The following is an 18663-nucleotide window of genomic DNA, read 5'->3' as shown; positions in this document are numbered from 1 at the left end:
GCTATACTAACATCACAGTCACAGTACTACTTGTAGTAATAGCAGCAACAGTAGTAGTGTCAGTATTAATAGTGATGAGTTAAAGACTCAGATCAGTGTCATCTATCTCTGTCTCCAGCTCTGAGAGGACAACATGAACATGAACCGTGAGCAGCTGTTTGTGCCAAACAGAAAAACACGAGCTGGAAACACAACATGTGATGTGATATAGGAAGTGTGTTACATAAGGAGGGCTCCCTCCCTGTAATGTAAACAGAGAGGCGGGCCCTCGAGCACCTCACCACTGCTCCTGTCTGCCTATCTTTAACTTCTGCCTCTGTCTTCAACACATCACATCCTTCAGAACATGGAAGATCTGTCTCTGATCACAGCAATTTATTTCCATTATCGATTAACTTTCTTTTGATTGATTGATTGATTGATTGACCATTTTTAGTTTGTGAACTGTCACTAAAAACAGTGTGTAGTTGTGTCTCTCTGTCAGTTTACAACCTTTTAAAAATTCCACTTACAACAATATAAAACTTGAAGAAACAAATCTTTTCATTAAATTTTTCCCCTTTTTACTTGATAAACTTAAACAATCAATTGTTTATCAAATATGTTGATTAATATTCTATTAGTCGTCTTATTTACTAATGGTTTCGGCACCACTCATACGTACATACACACACATTAACACACATACACACTCCGAAGCACTTGCTTGCAGATGGACACCATGGTTTTTTATGTAATTTTTTCATTTTTAGTTTGAATAGTGAATTGTATTTTTTAAAGATGTACCAGATGGCTGTTTATGATACAAACAAGCACAAACACATTATTTTCTACATCAAATTATATTAATTTTCAATAATCATTATGTAAAAGAAATTAATTTTAATCTTAAATGTTTCATAAAAATTCATTTTCATAAACATGATCATTTTAAACCACACTGATTTTATTATTATACTTCAACATCTGTTTTTTGTCTCTGTCATTTCAGTTACACCGTCAGACACTGAACACACACACACACACACACACAAACATTCATGTACACACCCTGGCAGGCTTGGACTCCCTTCTGCACACACAAACAAACACACTGTCAGGCACGTGCACATTCACATGAGTGTGCAAAACAAACAGTCACACACACACACACACACAAACCAGAAACAATTCAGTCCAGGTGACACACCCCAGGAGGCTTGTTCCTTATGTCAACACACTGACTGGGAGTTATGTCACCACAGTGTGGAGATAGTAGTGTCCTCGCCTCTCTGTCTCTCTCTCTCTCTCTCTCTCTCTCTCTCTCTCTGTCTCTCTCTCTTTCTCTCCCTCTCCTCCCTCTCTCTCTCCCTCTCTCTCTCTGTCTCTCTCTCTCTCTCTCCCTCTCCCTCTCTCTCATCTTTCTAAATCACCACTCTCTCTCTCTGCCTTTGGTCAGATCAGATTATGAGACGCTGGGCCCCTGGACACATGACATGAGCAGACATGTAAAGAAGGCCGCCACATGCTCCGAGATTTTGCAGGTAATTCTATAGTGCTGCTGCTGTTTGAAAAAGCTCCATTTGAACTTCAGCATTTTGTTTGTTCTGTGGCTAAAAAGAGATTTTCTAACTCCACTGTAAAGCTTCCTTTTAAAGCAGATCTACACTGACGCTGCTCTGCACAAATACAACACAACATACTGAAGCAGGAGAATCAAAGGAACCCTGTAGTTCACTGCTGTTCTGGTTTTAATATGGACGTTCTTTGGTGCTCTGCGCAGATGTATTATGTAGATGTAGATAAATATTAGATCAGCAAAAGAAAATTGATCAGGACATCCCTACTATTGACTGAAATTTTTACTGATATCTCACCTTTGTGAGGATGGGACGTACAGACGGACAACCCAAGAAAATAATCCCTCGCCGTGCGGAGGAATAACAACTGCATTCTGCATTCTTTTAAACATGACCACAATCTTTCCCTCACCATAACCAAGTAGTTTTACTTGCCTGGACATAATCTGTCCACTTCATGAAAACCTGCAAGCTGCTTCAGGTACAGGTGAGACCATGACATATGATGTAGGCCAGTTTGAGCTACAGATTCATGAGTACGAAGGTTTATCAGAAAACAACTCATGATACGATGAGACTGGGATTTACAAATCTAAACTTGTCGATCCACAATCATTTCGTCCTCCATCTTCATGATCATGAGGTCGATGGAAGGATTATTCTGTTCATATTAAAGAGTAAGCTAAAAGGAATGTGCACTTGCATGTAGTCGATTCACCAATGGAGTGCGTCACGGAGGTCTGGACATGACCTTAAAGTGTTGTCATGCATCAACTGACACCCGTAAGTGTGCACACAAACACACACACACACACACACACACACACACACACACACACACACACACACACACACACACACACACACTGGATGCAACATTCAGACTGAATAAATAGATGCAGATTCAGATTCTTTTCAAAGAGCAAACACACGTCATCGAGAGAAACAGGGCAGTAGTGCCTCCCTACACATGCAACATGCCACCGGTGTGTGCTGCATTTAACCGTAGAGGCGTCTGAGCCAAATAAAGGTCATATTATTAATTTCCTAAAAAGGTCATTTGCGCTTTTAGAAGGTGCTAAAAAGTGATGCTGCACGGCCAATAAGGGCATCAGATCGAATCAGATCAAAGCTTTGGAAGGAGGATTTTGTGACTCAGGTTGGAGGACTTGTTGAATCCAGGACCTGGGTGGTTTCTAATTGAACTGATGTTGCCTCTCTGGCACAGGACGGACTTATTATTACACATGCTGATATGGTGAATTTGTACATGTATTATGTCTTCTTTTTAAATAGTATATATTCTGATAAATAAAGATCACTTTTAAAATTCTATTCAAAATCTTCCTCTCTGTATCTTTTTTCCTTCTTTGCTTCGTCCTCAGTGTTTATTCGCTCTGTAATCTCCACTGCTTCCTCTCTCTCTCTCTATCTCCCTCCACTTTCCTTCTTCCTCGCTCTGTTTTTCCTCCTCCAGCCCCTCCCTTCCCTTGTCGTTGATCTCTCTCTCTCTCTCTCGCATGCTGGCTCTCTCGCTCCAATACTTTCTGCAGCGGCACGTGAGGTGGCAGCCGCACATGGCCCGAGCGTGTGAGAGACAGAGAGAGAGAGAGAGAGAGAGAGAGAGAGAGAGAGGGAGGGAGAGAGAGAGAGGTTTCAAAACATGCAAAGCGAACACTCTTGACTGGGCTCTCGCTCTCCCCCTCCAGAAGCCCCCCCCACACACACACACACACTTTCTCTCCCTCTCTGTGCAGTGTTACAGAGTGCAGAGTCAGTGTCTTGTTTAACCCTTCCCTCACCAGGATTAATCACAGCCCTGAATGTTAAATCACTGAATGCCTCAGCGTGGCATTATCCCTGCACTCTCTTCTTTTAAAGAGACAGGACGTCAGCTCGTTTCCTAAACAACGCACAGTCCAGATTAAGCTAAACTCGTCTTTTAATACGTGTATGTCAAATTTAAACTGTTGATGTATGTCTTGTTTCACTAGCCGGTTTATTTGGGATTCCTCTGGTCTAGACGCTGATATTTGGTTTCTGTTTGAGGGGAAGCCGTTGTATTTTTAAAGGAGAAAACATATATATTGTTCTTGAGGCCAAGGGTTGTCTAATCTGTGTTTAAATCTGCAAGAGTAAGTGACTGCAGTTGAACAGTACAGGCTGCAGTAGTTTGACTGCTGACTTTTTCTGCGTATGTTTTGGTATATTTTAGGTTCAGCAGTGGAAAGAACAGAAATGTTAACGATAAAATCTAATAGTTGGTTGGATTATGGGTCAAAAAGCTGTCACTACTGTTGCAACCTCATTATAAATCGAAGCCCTTGTGATGAAGCAATGCAGCAAAATTCAGGCCTTTTGACTATACTATAGCCTCTTATGTTTAATTTCAGTGTTTTCTACAACTGAGTATGGTGGCACATGACACACACCACGTTATGAAGGAGTCACCACAGTTTGTTTTAGCCTTCGTACGTCTGCAAATAAGTGATGCCTTTGCTAATAAGTTGGAATTTTTTTATGTAAATATGTCCAGAAACATAACACAACAAAAACATTTTTTACTTTGGAAATAGAAGTTTGGCAATAATCCCAACTCAAGGACCACTTACTTGCTTTTCCAGAGCTTTCAACCAGAGCTAAATTAATTAACCAGCAAGTCTGACATATATTGGCCAATATTAGCTGCATGTTGTATATCTGTATTTGACATTGGAATTGGCTCAGCTATCCAAGAGATGGATGGGTGTTGACGTGCAGTCTAGCCGGTTTAAAGCTGCTCAACTGACGTGTCAACAGATCCAACAAAGCAACAACTGAGCAAACGCTATCTGCTGATGACGACAGGGTGATATGGTTAAAAGCTACAGAAGAAGCTGGTAAGTGGATTTTGAGTCGGAATAGTTTTGTCAAAATAATGTTATCCATCAATGTGGACGCACAGTTCCTATTCGACCCTATTCCTATTCCTATTTCCTATTAATTTCTTTGTTCACTTCTTTGTTCTTTGTTCATACCAAGATGCCTACCGATTGAGTTAGGCTAACATAAGTAGCATGGTTTATCTAAAGGTGTTTTATGGAGGAAAAACAAGGGTCTTAATGCACTGAGTGTTGGTTGGTGCAGTAGTTACATCTCTGGAGCTCCTGGTGGCGCTGCACCAAGTTGATAGCAGTAGTTCGCTATGTTTCAGAGACTCCAACCATGTTTAACCATGTTTTTGTGAAAAAATCTGGTGGTTGTATCTGCATGCTGACATCTTGCTAAGCAAATATCTTTTTTTCTGGTCTCCCAGATTGTAATTGTACAGTTCTGGAAATTCAGAAACACAAGTAACCACTTTTTCATGCTTCTTTCAGTCCAAGCAATGGGCAGACAATACAGCGACGGACTGTGCCCACAAAGTCAGCACGGCTCGGGGCAAAGTTCAACAAATTTGAAGTTTCAGCTTGAACTGTGGATATCTGTGCAGAGCAGTCACACTACACCACATACACAATAATGGAAGAGACGTTTGCAGAAGCCAGTTTTCTGCATTGTGAATATGCCTTAACTCTCAACAACTAACAAAGCATGTACATATATGTTGTGCTAGTGACAAGACAAATTAAGTTAGACTAAAAAAAAGACTCATCGCATTCTAGAAAATGCCATTTGTATATCCATTTTCAAACCAAAAAGCATTACATCAGAGTATCAGCCTCCTTCCAGTACTCAACCTCAAACTCTGTCAACATCTGTCAGAACGCTGCTGCACAAGCAACTGTTGCCATATTTGTTCACATTTTGGTTTGGAGCTATAAGGGTTCAATCAGGTAGTAGAAAGTGTGTTGTAAAGTATTTGTGTAAGAAGTCAGAAATAATGGATACATGGCTAAAATCCTGTTAAATAAAGCAACTTAAAGCAACTAACTACAATACGTTTGGGATATTGAGCTCCATTTAGATTAGCTTCTTGTGGTTGTTCACACACACAGACAAAATCAACCTATCCTCGCTGAAGATTCAGCTTTGGATGAAACATAATTAAATAATGAGGCCTGAAATCTTGTCCAGGCCATAAATAAATCAAAGCAAATCAAATGTAAGCATCCTTTAAAAAATATAGTTCTGAATTTAATTGCTGTGTGTAAACTCTGGTCTGTTTGCCTGTTTAAGTTTCTATAAATGTATAGAAGCCATATTTTCTCTCATATATCTGCTTGTTTGTTATTGTCTGTACTTCCCACTCAAACTTCACCACTTCTGCTTTCACTGTCAGTCTCTTCATGTGTCTGTAAAAACTGAGCAGATTCCCATCAAGTGTGAAGCACAGATCAGCCTCAAGCAAAAGACTAACGGATTAGATCTGGGTGGGATTTATCTCCAGGTGCCTCCAGGTGAAGCTTCTCACGTGTGTCAAACCGATGACATCAGTGAGTCAAACTTATTTTATTTATTCATCAAATTATATGTCTGATGTAGATTTTAAGTCAGAGCAATCTCTTTGTTCAGTTTAGTGGTTGATCGGCCCTAAAGGTCGCCTTTGTAATAGCTGCGAAAAACTAGTGCAGCAGATGCTTTCACATCACAGTTCAATGAGTTCTTGCATCCTCCATGATGCACAGGCTCATGGGAAACTGAGGCTAAAAATCTGGTTTTGATTAGGAAGGTTCAGGGTTGGACGGGGAAAGAAATTCAGTCCTGGATTTGTCCATTGACCCTGAATGACAGGTACACAGCGAGGGTAAAAAGACTGACAGCACCGGGAAAAACTTTATGGATTTTTTTGATTGTAAACCAGCCTGCTGATGCAGCAGCCCACCGGGATTTGTCCCAGAATGCCCGGTGGCCAGTGCGACACTGGGAAGGTTTCTGACTGAGTGAATTGACCTGGAAATTTCGAAGCTGCAGCCTGATTTGAACAAGGTGCTACATGATCCTTCCATCCATCTTCAACCACTTAATGTGGGGTCAGGTCACAGTGGCAGCAGGCCAAGCAACGTATCCCAAACGTCCCTCTCCCCCATGACATTTTCCTGGTCCTCCTGGGGGATCCCAAGGCGTTCCCAGGCCAGATGAGATATATAGTCACTCCAGCATGTTCTGGGCCTGCTCCGGGGTCTTCTACCAATTGGACGAGCCTGCAAGACCTCCACTGGGAGGCACCAAGGACTCATCCTTCAGATGCTCGAACCACCTCAACAGATTCCTTTTCACATGAAGGAGCAGCGGCTCTACTCAAAACTCCCTCAGGGTGTCCGAATACCTCACCCTATCTCTAAGGCTGAGCCCAACTCATTTCGGTTCCTTCTATCCGCTTGTAAGTGTTTCATGATTCATTAGCTATGACCTTGAGCCAATGAAACAAATGATTGTTCTTTACAGAGAAAAAAGGCATTGCAGAACCACAATTTTAAATAGATCAGTCTGAACTATAGACTATGATCCTCCCATCATCCCGAGTCCCATGGTCGTCTTCCTTTAACTTCTTATCAATTCTCTGGCTCAGTGAGCATCGAGAGCATCATCAGTGGGTGTTCACCAAAATGACTTTGGATCAAAGTTAAACCTGACAAATTCTCTCCTGTAACGAACTGAAACATCGACATGAACTCTTCACACACTGGACAGGACAAACGTGTCTCTGACTGGTCTAACAGAAATTTGAAAAAGCCAAAATTAGAATTTCTTCCAAATTATCCAGCAAAAATCAATTTCGGAATAATACAAAGTAAAATAGAAAACCCAGTTGGGGAATCATGTTTCATTTTGAAGCCAGAACATTGATTTTGAATATCTGTTCATAAATTGTGTTTTTTAAGAGAAAAGGCAGGAAATCGTCGAAAAAAATATAGATGAAAAACATTCTTAAAATACCATCTGCACCATGAACTATTTTACATACACATTACATGACATACTTAACAGACGTGATCAAAGGCTCATTAGCATTCTCTGTCTCATTTCCTCTATGTTTTCTCTTAAGTGTGGCAGTAATGATTGTGGTGAAGCTTCCAGGCTCTTCCTCATTCCAGCAGAAAACACAACCATTAGGATTCGTGTGGACGCAAAATCTAGTTGAAAGTTTACTAAATATTATGAGCTTTATTCACAAGGTTTGGGGGTTTTGGGAGACAGTGAATGACATCAAAGCACTGTTTCAGTCCCGCTCCTGGGCTCAGATGATTCTCAGAGGACGATTTTCAGGCTAAAAACTGAGCCTGCCAGGGTCTGACTTTGTGAGGTAAGGAAAAGAAGGGAAAACATAATCGCTCTTGCAGTTACAGTTACCTAACAGCTGCTTTAGTAATTGTTTTATTGATGCGGTTTTCATCCATTTTGACCACTTTCCACTGACGACCTCAGTCTGCATCCTGACTCATGTAAATATTTGCAATTTACAACATTTTAGGGACCAAACAGGTGAAAAATGTCATCTGAGTGTCTTATAAAGCCACAGCTGCATCCATTTCCCTCTGAGCCGTTCTCATTTTTGCCCAGAATGAATTAAAATCAAGCTAAAACATGTGCATGTGGATCAGATTATTATTTCCAGTCTATTTTCCATCTATCTCTCTGGTTGATTCTCTCTCTCTCCCTCTCTGCAGCTCTGTAGTAACACTTCAGCTCCACAACGACCTGAGGGATTTCTGGCTGAATGCATCATGCTCAACCCAGTCACGTGTTTATAATTCAGAGTAAAGAGCACACACACACACACACACACACACACACAGATGAAAGTATGTTCACATTAAAGCCTACACAGTTGCATGCAAATGCCGAAACAAAGAGGACACTCTGATATGCACGTTCAAAGTTCAGTGCACACACACACAAGCAGAAATGTGCACGTCTAAAGGCATAAATGCACGCACAAAAACACACACTGGATGGTGTATATTCATAGACACTTACAGAAGCGCAGAGAGCAGATATGAACACACACACACACACACACACACACACACACACACACACACACACACACACACACACACACACACACACAGTCAGAGCCTTGCAGCAGTATCCAGTGTAGCAGCTCTATCCAGGCTGAAGCTTTGCTGCTTTCTTTCATGCATCTCTCTTTCTCTCTGTGTCTCATTTTCCAACAGTTTTTTTTGTGTTTTATTTTCTTCTTCAAGCTTCTCCGCAGCTCGTTTTCAGTGAAACATCTCCTCTCTTATTGTTAAAGACTCGGAAGAAAAAAGATAAACACAATGTCCCAGTAAGATTTCTCAGAATCTGATCCTGCTGGGCAATTTATCTCTTTCTCCCTCCCTTACAGTCTCTCTCTCTGTTTTTTTTTCTTCTTCTCTCTCTGCCTCCAGCTGAGTCGAAACTCTTCATCCTGCACTCTCATAGTATTCAAATTTTTTGAAAAGTGCATGAAAGCTTTAAGTATGAATAACAAAAAAACATGAAGTACGGAGCTGATCTTCGCTACATGATCAAAACCGAGTCAAGCAAAGGTTTCTGAACAAATATGTCTACCAACAAAACCCTTTAACTTTAAAGTGCCCACGGGAAAACTTATCTTTACACATTTATTCTGTGCAGCCAAATCTACTCAAACCTGCAGAACTTTATTTCGCATTCTTAAAGAGCTTGACAACTTTCAGAGGCTACCAGATATATCAGGCAGAATTTTGGAGCAATGTGTGTAAAGAATTCATACAGCTTCAATGAAGATATAAATATTTATTCTAAATATTGTCATACGATGCAGGAAGCTGATGTTAATGTTAGAACAACTAAAGGAGAAATTTAAGTGAAAGATATGAATTACAATTTGTTTTTATTTTACACAATTTCATTATAAATATATTTTTGTAGTTTTGCAGCTTTAACAGAGGTGAGGTTAACCAACATTATGTTCATCTCCTTCTTCTCTACTTTGTAAGATAGCTAGCTACTAGTGTTTCAAAGTTGCACTAATCGATGTTTTTATATTAGCAATGGATCAAATGACTGTATGAGGTGAAAACGATGAACACACATACAATAATCATCCATATCTGCAGTTTTTCTCAGCTCTACAATGCGTTTTAGTGTCTTTTAACTTTTTTCTGTTTTTTACGGCTGCAATCTTTACTGCTTTGGTTCACTCTCACAATCCCACTGTTCACTATTGAAAGGACAGACACAGTTAGCTACTAGTTGGTAAACTTTTCTGATTTGTCACATTTGGTGACACACGATGGAAGAGACCAAAAACCGAAGTTGGCAAAAAAAAAAAAACAGTCAATACAGGTTTACCTTAATGCTTTCATATGGCTCTACAAAGATTGAGACAACAGCGAGGGAAGGGACATGTGATACATACATTTTAGGGCTGTCACTTTATATTTAAAATTCAAACATCCAGAAAGAATAAATGAATATTCAAACTGTAATGAGCCGGTCAAATTCAATATGTATAGTCTCTGAGCAAAAACTAGTTTTCCTTGTGTTCCACTCTTCAATTTACTTTCAGCTTTGCCCATTTACTTATGGTTTGTTTTCAAATTAGTGTGAATAAATTATGCACCAGTTCAAATTCCTTCAAACTTGACTTTTTGTAAAGTGCCAGCCCCACTGAGTTTATCCTTAATCAAGTACTTGTCTCCAGAAAACTCACTTAAAGCCTAACTGTATCATGATTGGCTGCAGCTTTACAGATAGGTACCTATTTTTACGTACACACACACTCACACAGCTCTGCCTTCACTTGAATAAATAAAATATGATCAAACAAGTCTCTCTCAGTTGATTCAATTCAGTAAAACTTTCATGTCAAGATAAAATTCACAAAATAAGTTTAAACAGTTAAAACAACTCAAACACAGACCACACAAAAAAAGTTTGGTCTCCAATCGTCTACTTCACGCACTCGTCCACATATTGTCTCATCCTTCCTTTAAATGTCTATGCAATCAATTAACATTTACAGAGACGTGGCAATCTGTCTTCAATAAATCATCACTAAATTAGCTGTGGTGATTTACTCAGTGGTTCACAGGAATCAAAAAACACGACCGTCAGCATTATCAAGAATGGCTCTGTGGTTTCAATTAGTCGGAATTGGAAGTTGTCAGACTTGTGAAATCTCCAAAAGAGAAAAAAATAATAAATAAGAGAAAGACAGACAGACGGACAGCTAGAAAGGCACTTCTGATGTTGTGGCAGCTCTGGTTCATATCAAAGGCAGCAGAGAGAGGAAACAATAAATTATGAATATATGACGAGTGAAAACAGGCTGGTGGATAGAACCGTGGAGGGCCTAAGAACAGCGCGTCAGCCATTTATCACACGGGGATATAATTAGAGACAATCCTACTCTGGTTATTATTGAAGGAGTCGAACGGTTGAACTGGGTTTAATGTATCAGATCTGTGTCCTCATTACTGCCAGATCACATTGAGGCTTTTGCATATTGCAGCTTCATATGTGTCTGACTGCATTAGCTGCCGCAGAACTGTCTCCTTCTCACATGACTTTAGTTTTAATCTCACTGTTGTGAGCTACAGGAAGAAAAGATTTTTCATTTCTAACAAGGAAGTTGTTTATTTTCTATTCATTTTTAAGATTTTAAAGATACCAAACCATTTCCTCTTACAACCTCCTCCTGTTTGATAGTCTTTGGACTCACTGATGAAGGAAATAACCAATGAACAATGTATTAACTCGTCAAATTCAATTAAAAAGGGTCTTAAACTGACTGACTGTGCCCCCAGATTCCTCTCAGCTCACTGCTGTGATGTTTTGAAAATCTACAATCACTCACCATGTAGACACTCAGGTCCTCCCATCATGCTTTGCTGCTGTTGAGGTGGTGGTGGCGGCTGTGGCTGAACAGTCTCAAGTCCCAGCAGCGAGGAAGAGGAGGATGAAGAGGACATGGAGGAGGAAGAGGAGGAGCAGGGTGGAGGAGAGGTGGGAGGGCACTGGGAGCTCTGGTTGGGGACTGCCGACTGGGAACTCTGGGAGGAGAAACCAGAAAAATTAAAATAAAACCTCTTCTTCAAAAGTCTGTGAACTGTATCATTAGTCTACATGGAGACCAGAGAGCTGCATAAAAACACTACTAACTGAGCTGCTATGGATTCATCCAATTTACTCAAATTAAATTCAGGTGTTGGACATGGCCACCTCTCCACCCATAAGAGATTACAGAGCTCAACTTAAGAGAGAAAATGTAATCTTTGGCCCAGACAACAGGGCTTCTTGTTGACATTTTGAGCGATGCCAAGTGAAGACAATGGTTCTCTGTTTTGAAATGATGGGCAAACTGTTATTGACCCTTAGTGCTCTGAGAAGACATGACATGAATACTACAGCTGGATTTTGTTTGACTACCAGTGATGTTAGATTTTCAGTCATTATGCCGTCAGTCTGGTGACACATCTGTCGTTCTTTTTGTCGAGAGGGAGCTACCGTAGCCGTAAGAAATTCTGAGAAATGCAACGACAAGATTGGTGTGAACTATTTTCCCATTCTACTGCTTGTGATTAAAGTCTGTATGATATTAACACAGGGTGATGAACACGCTAGAAAGCAAGCTAACTAGCTTACGAGCAGGTTAGTAAGCTAACCTGCTAACAAGTAAGCCAACTGTCTTACGAGCAAGATAGTAAGTTAACCTGCTAATGAGCAAGCTAACTAGTTTACAAGCTAGTTAGTAAGCTAAGTGCTAAGTAGCAAGCTAACTAGCTTGAGAGCAATTAAGCTAGTATGCTAACCTGCTAACTAGCAAGCTAACTAGCTAGTCTGGGACCTAACAAGCTAATGATTGGTTTTCTCTATCTAATCAAAGGTTTTCAGCTGCTCAGTGTGAGATTTTTATTTTTTATTTTACTGAATATAAATTTGTGCAAAGTCTGTCAACTGTTGCTGCACAACTTTGAGGACAGAAAGCAGGTCACATTTGGATGGATGTTTGTGGCCCTGAAGGCTAAACAAACCAATGTCACTCTCTGGCTTGCAAGCAGATTAGCTCATATTTTGGTGCCAATAATCTTGACATGCCTTTGAACTGTATAGTGGGACTACTCTGGGGGTAAATACAATATATGTGTATTCAAATATATGTCAGTATTTAGTGCTCATCCAGTAGGAGCAATGTCTTTTGCTTTTAACTGTGTTCCTTGTTTAGCTTTATACTCTACTTGTACCTTGTAAAATAAAATAAATCTTGTTCTTGCAGGTTGAAGTAAAGTTTGTGAAGCTTTTGGTCTTCGTCAGCTTTACCTGGGAGGGGATCTGGGCGCTTGTGGAGCTGGGTCCGTTGGTATGCATCCCCATCCCGTTCTCGGTCAAGAACTCCTCCAGGTCCATGTACTGCAGCTGGAACAGGCCTCCATCACATGGCAAGGTCCTCTCCCACAGCAGAGGGCCCAGGAAGGCTGACTGGGAGTTGGGCCGCAGGGCGCCAGAGCCCGGGGCTCCTCCCACCCCACCAGGCCCTCCGGTGTTAACACCCATTGAGTCTTCATCAGAGTCTGAGGGCTTGTCTTTGTCTGTAGAGAAGGAGGATAAAGAGTTTGTTTAATTAAGCTGTGGCGATGTTTTGAATTTTTTTCTGACCGCATAGGGTAACAACACTTATCGCTCCTCCCGCTCTCTATGTTTGTGTTGAAGGGCAAGAGGAAAGATAAGAGCCAATGACAACTGATATCCAGTCAGACAAGATAAGATAACGTGAAACTATGCAGTTAGAAATGTGGAAATGGAACAAGTTTTAGTATCAGAGATTGAATATATTTACATTTGTGCAGCAGAACAATCCAGCAGATTTTAAATGTGAGTCTAACTGTGCAGTGAAAGGCTGATAATCTCATCCACAATACACTCATTAGTTTACTGTAATTAAACTGTCCTCAGACTAATCCAGTGCAATGATTTATTGATGTAAGAATGAAACCCAATGTGAAGCACTTGTCAAACTAATTCAGCCTTTTATTCCAACACTATTTAGAAAAAAATGTCATAACATTTTAAAAACATTTTTTAATTTAAAAAATAACTCAGATTTGTAATAAGAGGTTTTGTGATTAATTGACCCTGAAGTAAAGCAAGTAAGAAATATGCATGTAAGCAGTTTTTGTATTTCCCCCACCGATACGCAACTATAAATGATATCACTACTTTGGTACAGTTATAGACACATTAAAGTTTTGAGACAAATTGATTATTTGGAAATATTCCTACACACACTGTACTTCAATTAAGTGCTTAAAGTTATGTCTGGTAGCCAGATGGTCCCAGGTTTGAGCCCCTAAGGGCAACACAGGGTGGTGTGTGATGCACATCAAAAACAACCGTGCCATTTGTTTTCTATGTACACCTACAAACAAGCGTTCTTTCTTCCAGCGCCAATGTGAGTTAACACTGGGCTACCATACCTTACTGTCTGTTCAATGCATTCAGTGTGTGTTATATGGAGACTAAAGCTTGTCCCTCGAGGGCCGCATCTTTGGAGGCTGCATTTGAAGACTGATTGCATCACTGTGGCACGACTACGCTGTCCCGATTTCGAAGGCTCCTTCAAACGCAACCAAAAAATGTACTTTTCTTTTTTCAGGCTGTGAAGGCTCTGACAGGTAGATATTTCGTGGCCCAATTTATCCCAAAATTGATTTCACACCAGTAATGAAAATAATGACAGAGCCACCTTTAAATGTGAGAGCTGGGTTTCAGCTCAGTTCATCAGCTAATGGGGCAACTGTTAAAAAACCAAGAGTCTCAACACCTCATGTTTTTGTTAAAAAAAAAAAAAAGTCATGTGTGATCAAGGTTGCCAGGTGACAGGAGCCCCGCTTTACTGCAGATGGTGACACAAAGCGAAAATTATCCAAAGACTATTTCAGTTCACCCTTCGCGGTTTATGACAGTTAGGAAGGCCAGACCTTTCGTGGACCGCGTCCTCCGAAAGGATGCAGCGCCTGAATTGGGAAACAGCTTATGTGACTTTTGAAGGACGTCATAACACATTATTTTCTCCAGTTCAATTCAATACACTCAGGGATTTTGCTTCTTATTTCTGTGTAACTGTAATTACTCTTGCCGACTTGATGATGTTATGTTTTATTATTCATCATTATACGAGACTATGCAACAAACCAGATAATTGCAAAAAGACATCGAACATTCAGAATCCAGAGTGTAAAGCACCAAAGGTTTTGTTTTTAACCTGCAAATGGCAGCGAGGGCTGAAGGTCTGTGACATCGTGCACACCACGTCTACTGGTGACAATTCAGCTCTATACCCTTTTACTGTCATGAAAACTATGACACCATGACACACTGAATTATTATCACGTTTTTAGTATCATTGATCATACATTAGTCAAATACTTGAATTATTGTACAAATACAATAATTGTCGTGCACCTGGTCACACTGCTGGTACGCACAACCACCATGAGACTGAACTGCCCTCTGAGAGCTCTTGAGCAAGGCACAAAATGGACATTTGGTTCCAAAAGCTCTGGCTCTTTTCTTGGACCTTGTTCTGTTAATTTGTTTCAATTAAAAAAAAAAACTAAAAACGTGACTGATTTGGGGTAAAATCAGATGGACAGACCACCCTTCAATCACTTTGTTCCAGCTCCAGATCTGTGAGGTGTTCCTGCATTTATCTGCAGACAGGAATATCTGACTGATGAGACTTCTGCTGGAGCTCAAACAGGAGGAATAATGCATTTACAATTGTGTGAATACTATGTCAGATAATCATTTAAAAAGACAAACAAGCATCAACAAACAGCTCCAGAGGATGCACTGTTGTTTACTGAACACCAGCTTCTGTCCATTGCTTTCTGCAAAGCACTTAGTTGCAATCATTAAAAGGCATCCATAGATAAAGTTGACCCTGCACTCTGACCCCCCCACAGTGAGGGAGGGAGTGCAATGGAAAGATAGATACAAACTTCAGGCATCAATAAACCATCAGCAGAAAAAAATAAAAGGAAATCCTGCAAATAAAACATGAACCTGATTTAATTGAAACACTGTACGGAAAAAGCTACAGTGATTGTTTTGTTCTCTGATCCTTTGGTAATATTATTCTAAAGAATTGTGTCTCCAAAAGTGCATATTGAATAAATGGCACACTGAATAATAAAACCCAATAAAATAGTAATAAAAGAGCATATTTAACTGGGCTGGGATGACAGAGCCAGAGAGAGTAATGAGAAAGAGGGAACAAGCTACAGAGGCTGAGGGAGAGCAACGAGGAAGGCCGGAAATTTAAATTTAAAGGGATTAAAGAACATGAAGACATGAAAGATTACAGCGGGAAAACAGCAGGAAAACAGCAGAGCAGAGAGTCGAGGCCACCATATTCATGTCCCTCATAATCTCTGTTATCATCACCGTCCACATCATCATCTGCCTGCCAGTTTCTCCTCAATCTCCTGTGTATTCATTACAAAACTCAGACTGAACGCACAGATTACTATTGTATTCATGATTATGAGCCATTTCTCCACAAACAAGCACAAACACCTTCGCTGCACGGCTCCAGTTGCTCGCCAGTCACCTCCATTTTGTCGTCTGTCAGTTACAACAAGTGCTCAACATTTTGGCTCGATGCTCTGGTTCTGCACATTAAATAAAATAGACTCAACAGGCTAAATAAAACAGCTGTGGTGCTGCTGGAAGAGCGATGCTAGCAGTTTAAAATGCTATTATGTAATAAGGTAGGATAGTCTGTTTTGCACCTAATGTTAGCTTGTCTCCGGTGAATAAGCAAGATGGCAAACACATGCTTAACTGTTCATGTGGCATTCTGAGTTGGAGGGTTTTGGGGGGAAATGAAGGAAACGAAATTGTACCTTTTTTATGTTACTTTGCACTTTTCAGGAACCCTTCACACTCTGTTAATAAGAGTAGAGAGTAAATAAAACGCCTGTGGTTACTCCTGCTTTTTGATGTAAATAGTTGTATATACCTTGATTTATCATGGTATAATATTTTATTATCTCTATTTTACCATTACCTATTCACATTTACAACCTGTGCTTACTATTAAAACCTTTAAAATGCTTCAATGAGCATGTGTGTTTTTCTGTATAAGTAAATAAAACATAATTTTTCCGAATCAGATTTTATGAGCTTTGGTACGTCTTATTGGGCCAATATGTTGATACAGTGAGTCAAAGGTCAGATCGTACAGCTGATGTGCTAAAAAAAAAAAAAAAACATACCAAGCATTGTCATTGTAAAAAAATTTTAACATGGTATACTAAGGCAAAAGCAAGTATTTGGATGTAGAAACACACAAAGGGTTAATAATGTGAAAGAGATGTAGTTGAGAGAAAGACTTAAAGATCTACAAGGCACTGTGTTAGGCTACATAGTGATATGTACTGTATATGAAGCTTACTGTTAGGTAGTACTGCTAAGACAATGTTTTTTCTTCCGTAGCATCACAGCGTGGGTAATGCGATAACCTTACAATATTAACAGGAAGTCATGAATGGAGCATTTGTAGGCATCTCCATATCAAAACATTGCAGTTAGACTGCTACAAAGAGTGTATGTGACCACAACAAGTATATTTGCTCAAGTATTGTACTTAAGTACTACTTTGAGGTACTTGAGTAGACTACTTGAGTATTTCCTTTTTCCCCCATCTACTTTCTGCTTCATGCTTTTTATTTTGCTACTTTTTAAAAAATATAATTTAGTTACCAGTTACTTTGCAGATTCAGATTAATAACGCAAAGTACGATAAATCGATAAATAATGATGTATTATTGTAGGTTAAAAGAAGACTTCACTGATCCCCAGGGGTGAATTCACAAGCTACACAGCGCTATATAAAATGATTAACATTAGCCGCACCGTCACCAGCTGCAGCATTACAGTGATATACACATTAATGCATCAATAATTATGATAATCAAGTCTGAAATGGGACGTTCAGTTGCTATTGCTACAGTGAGGTGTGATCCATCACCTAATTCAACTCAACTCAAGAGCAATAATAAAGTAATTTTAAGGTATATATTCCTAATTTGTGTCCACAGGTTTTTAATTCAACTCCTGACCCTTGCTTTGAAAAGGAAAGGAAAGGAAAGACAAGGAAAGACTTGAAAAGAATCGGGGACATCCCTTTGATAAAAAGCAGCAGGAGGAGAAAATGAAAGAAGAAGAGAGAAGGGGAAATTGATGGGGAGAAGAAGTGGAAGTGACACGGCTTAATGAAAGTGATGATGACACTTTGAACTGAAGTGGACAAGTCATTAAAGCCTGATGACCTGGGAACTGACCACAGTGCAGAGAAGAGGAAATGCTACAGCGAGGAGACAGAAAAAGAAAGACTGGAAAGAAGAAAGAGGATCTATGTAAATTTGATAGAGATGTGAGAGGAAAGGGGAAGGAAAGAGAGAGAGAGGGAGAAAGAAAAGAGAGAGAGAGAGAGAGAAAGAGAGAGAGAGAAAGATGAATGCAAATAAAATGGGTTTGGGAAAAGAGAGAGAGGGATGAGAGTGCAGGGCAAAAGGAGGAAGACAAAGCCAGAGGAAATGTAAATGAGCAGAGGAGCCACAGAAGAGAAGTGGAAGACGGACTGATCTGATGAGACAGGGAAGTGTGAGAGGAAAAACTCAAAGACGTGTGAAGGAGCGAGAGATGTGATAGATGGGAGTGGGTGTTTGCGAAGGCGTCAAACAAAGCTAGCCAGGGAAAGAACGTTGACTCTGCATCGTGGAAGAGGGAACGGCGAAGGAGAGCCACGGGCGATGCAGCAACATCACACACAAACATCTTTCGTTCTTTTTTTCTACACCCCTGAATGCATCACCTATCATTAGGAGAGCAAGGTCTCTACGAGCGCTGACAATGGGGCTATAGCAGAGCTGCTTTCTGACTCCATGGAGAGCCTGTCAGCCGGGCTCACCATCATCTCCTCCTCCTCCTCCTCCTCCTCCTCATGCAAAGCAACAACAACAAAAAAAATTCCAAAGAAAGGAACTGCAGTTGCACCAAGAGGCCACCAGGGGTCGCCAAACAGCAGGACGCTTTTGAACAGTGTGTTTTTCTCCCTGTGTGTGTGTGTGTGTGTGTGTGTGTGTGTGTGTGTGTGTGTGTGTGTGCGTGTGCGTGTGCGCACGCACGCATTGGACTTCATTTA

General features: G+C 40.3%; 1 protein-coding gene and 1 long non-coding RNA gene across 2 annotated transcripts in view; one reads left to right on the top strand and one right to left on the bottom strand.

Moving 5' to 3' along the window:
* The window catches only part of dbpa (D site albumin promoter binding protein a), a 38102-nt gene that overhangs the window by 16578 nt on the left and 2861 nt on the right, over window positions 1-18663 (bottom strand). The window contains exons 2-3 of the mRNA XM_023414670.2: window positions 12774-13042; window positions 11311-11506 (exon numbers count right to left, since the gene is read on the bottom strand). Of these exons, the coding sequence (XP_023270438.1) occupies window positions 11311-11506; window positions 12774-13042 (465 nt within the window). The remainder of the gene's footprint in view (window positions 1-11310; window positions 11507-12773; window positions 13043-18663) is intronic.
* LOC147818657 (uncharacterized) lies at window positions 4308-5740 on the top strand. The gene is made up of 2 exons (XR_015437775.1): window positions 4308-4438; window positions 4919-5740. It is a non-coding gene; the product is annotated as an uncharacterized LOC147818657 (long non-coding RNA).

Source organism: Seriola lalandi, unplaced genomic scaffold (assembly GCF_002814215.2).
Source record: "Seriola lalandi dorsalis isolate HSWRI2012SDOR001 ecotype SW California unplaced genomic scaffold, Sedor1 jcf7180002054538, whole genome shotgun sequence".
Lineage (NCBI taxonomy): Eukaryota > Metazoa > Chordata > Actinopteri > Carangiformes > Carangidae > Seriola > Seriola lalandi.
This window is presented reverse-complemented; position numbering and strand designations above follow the sequence as displayed.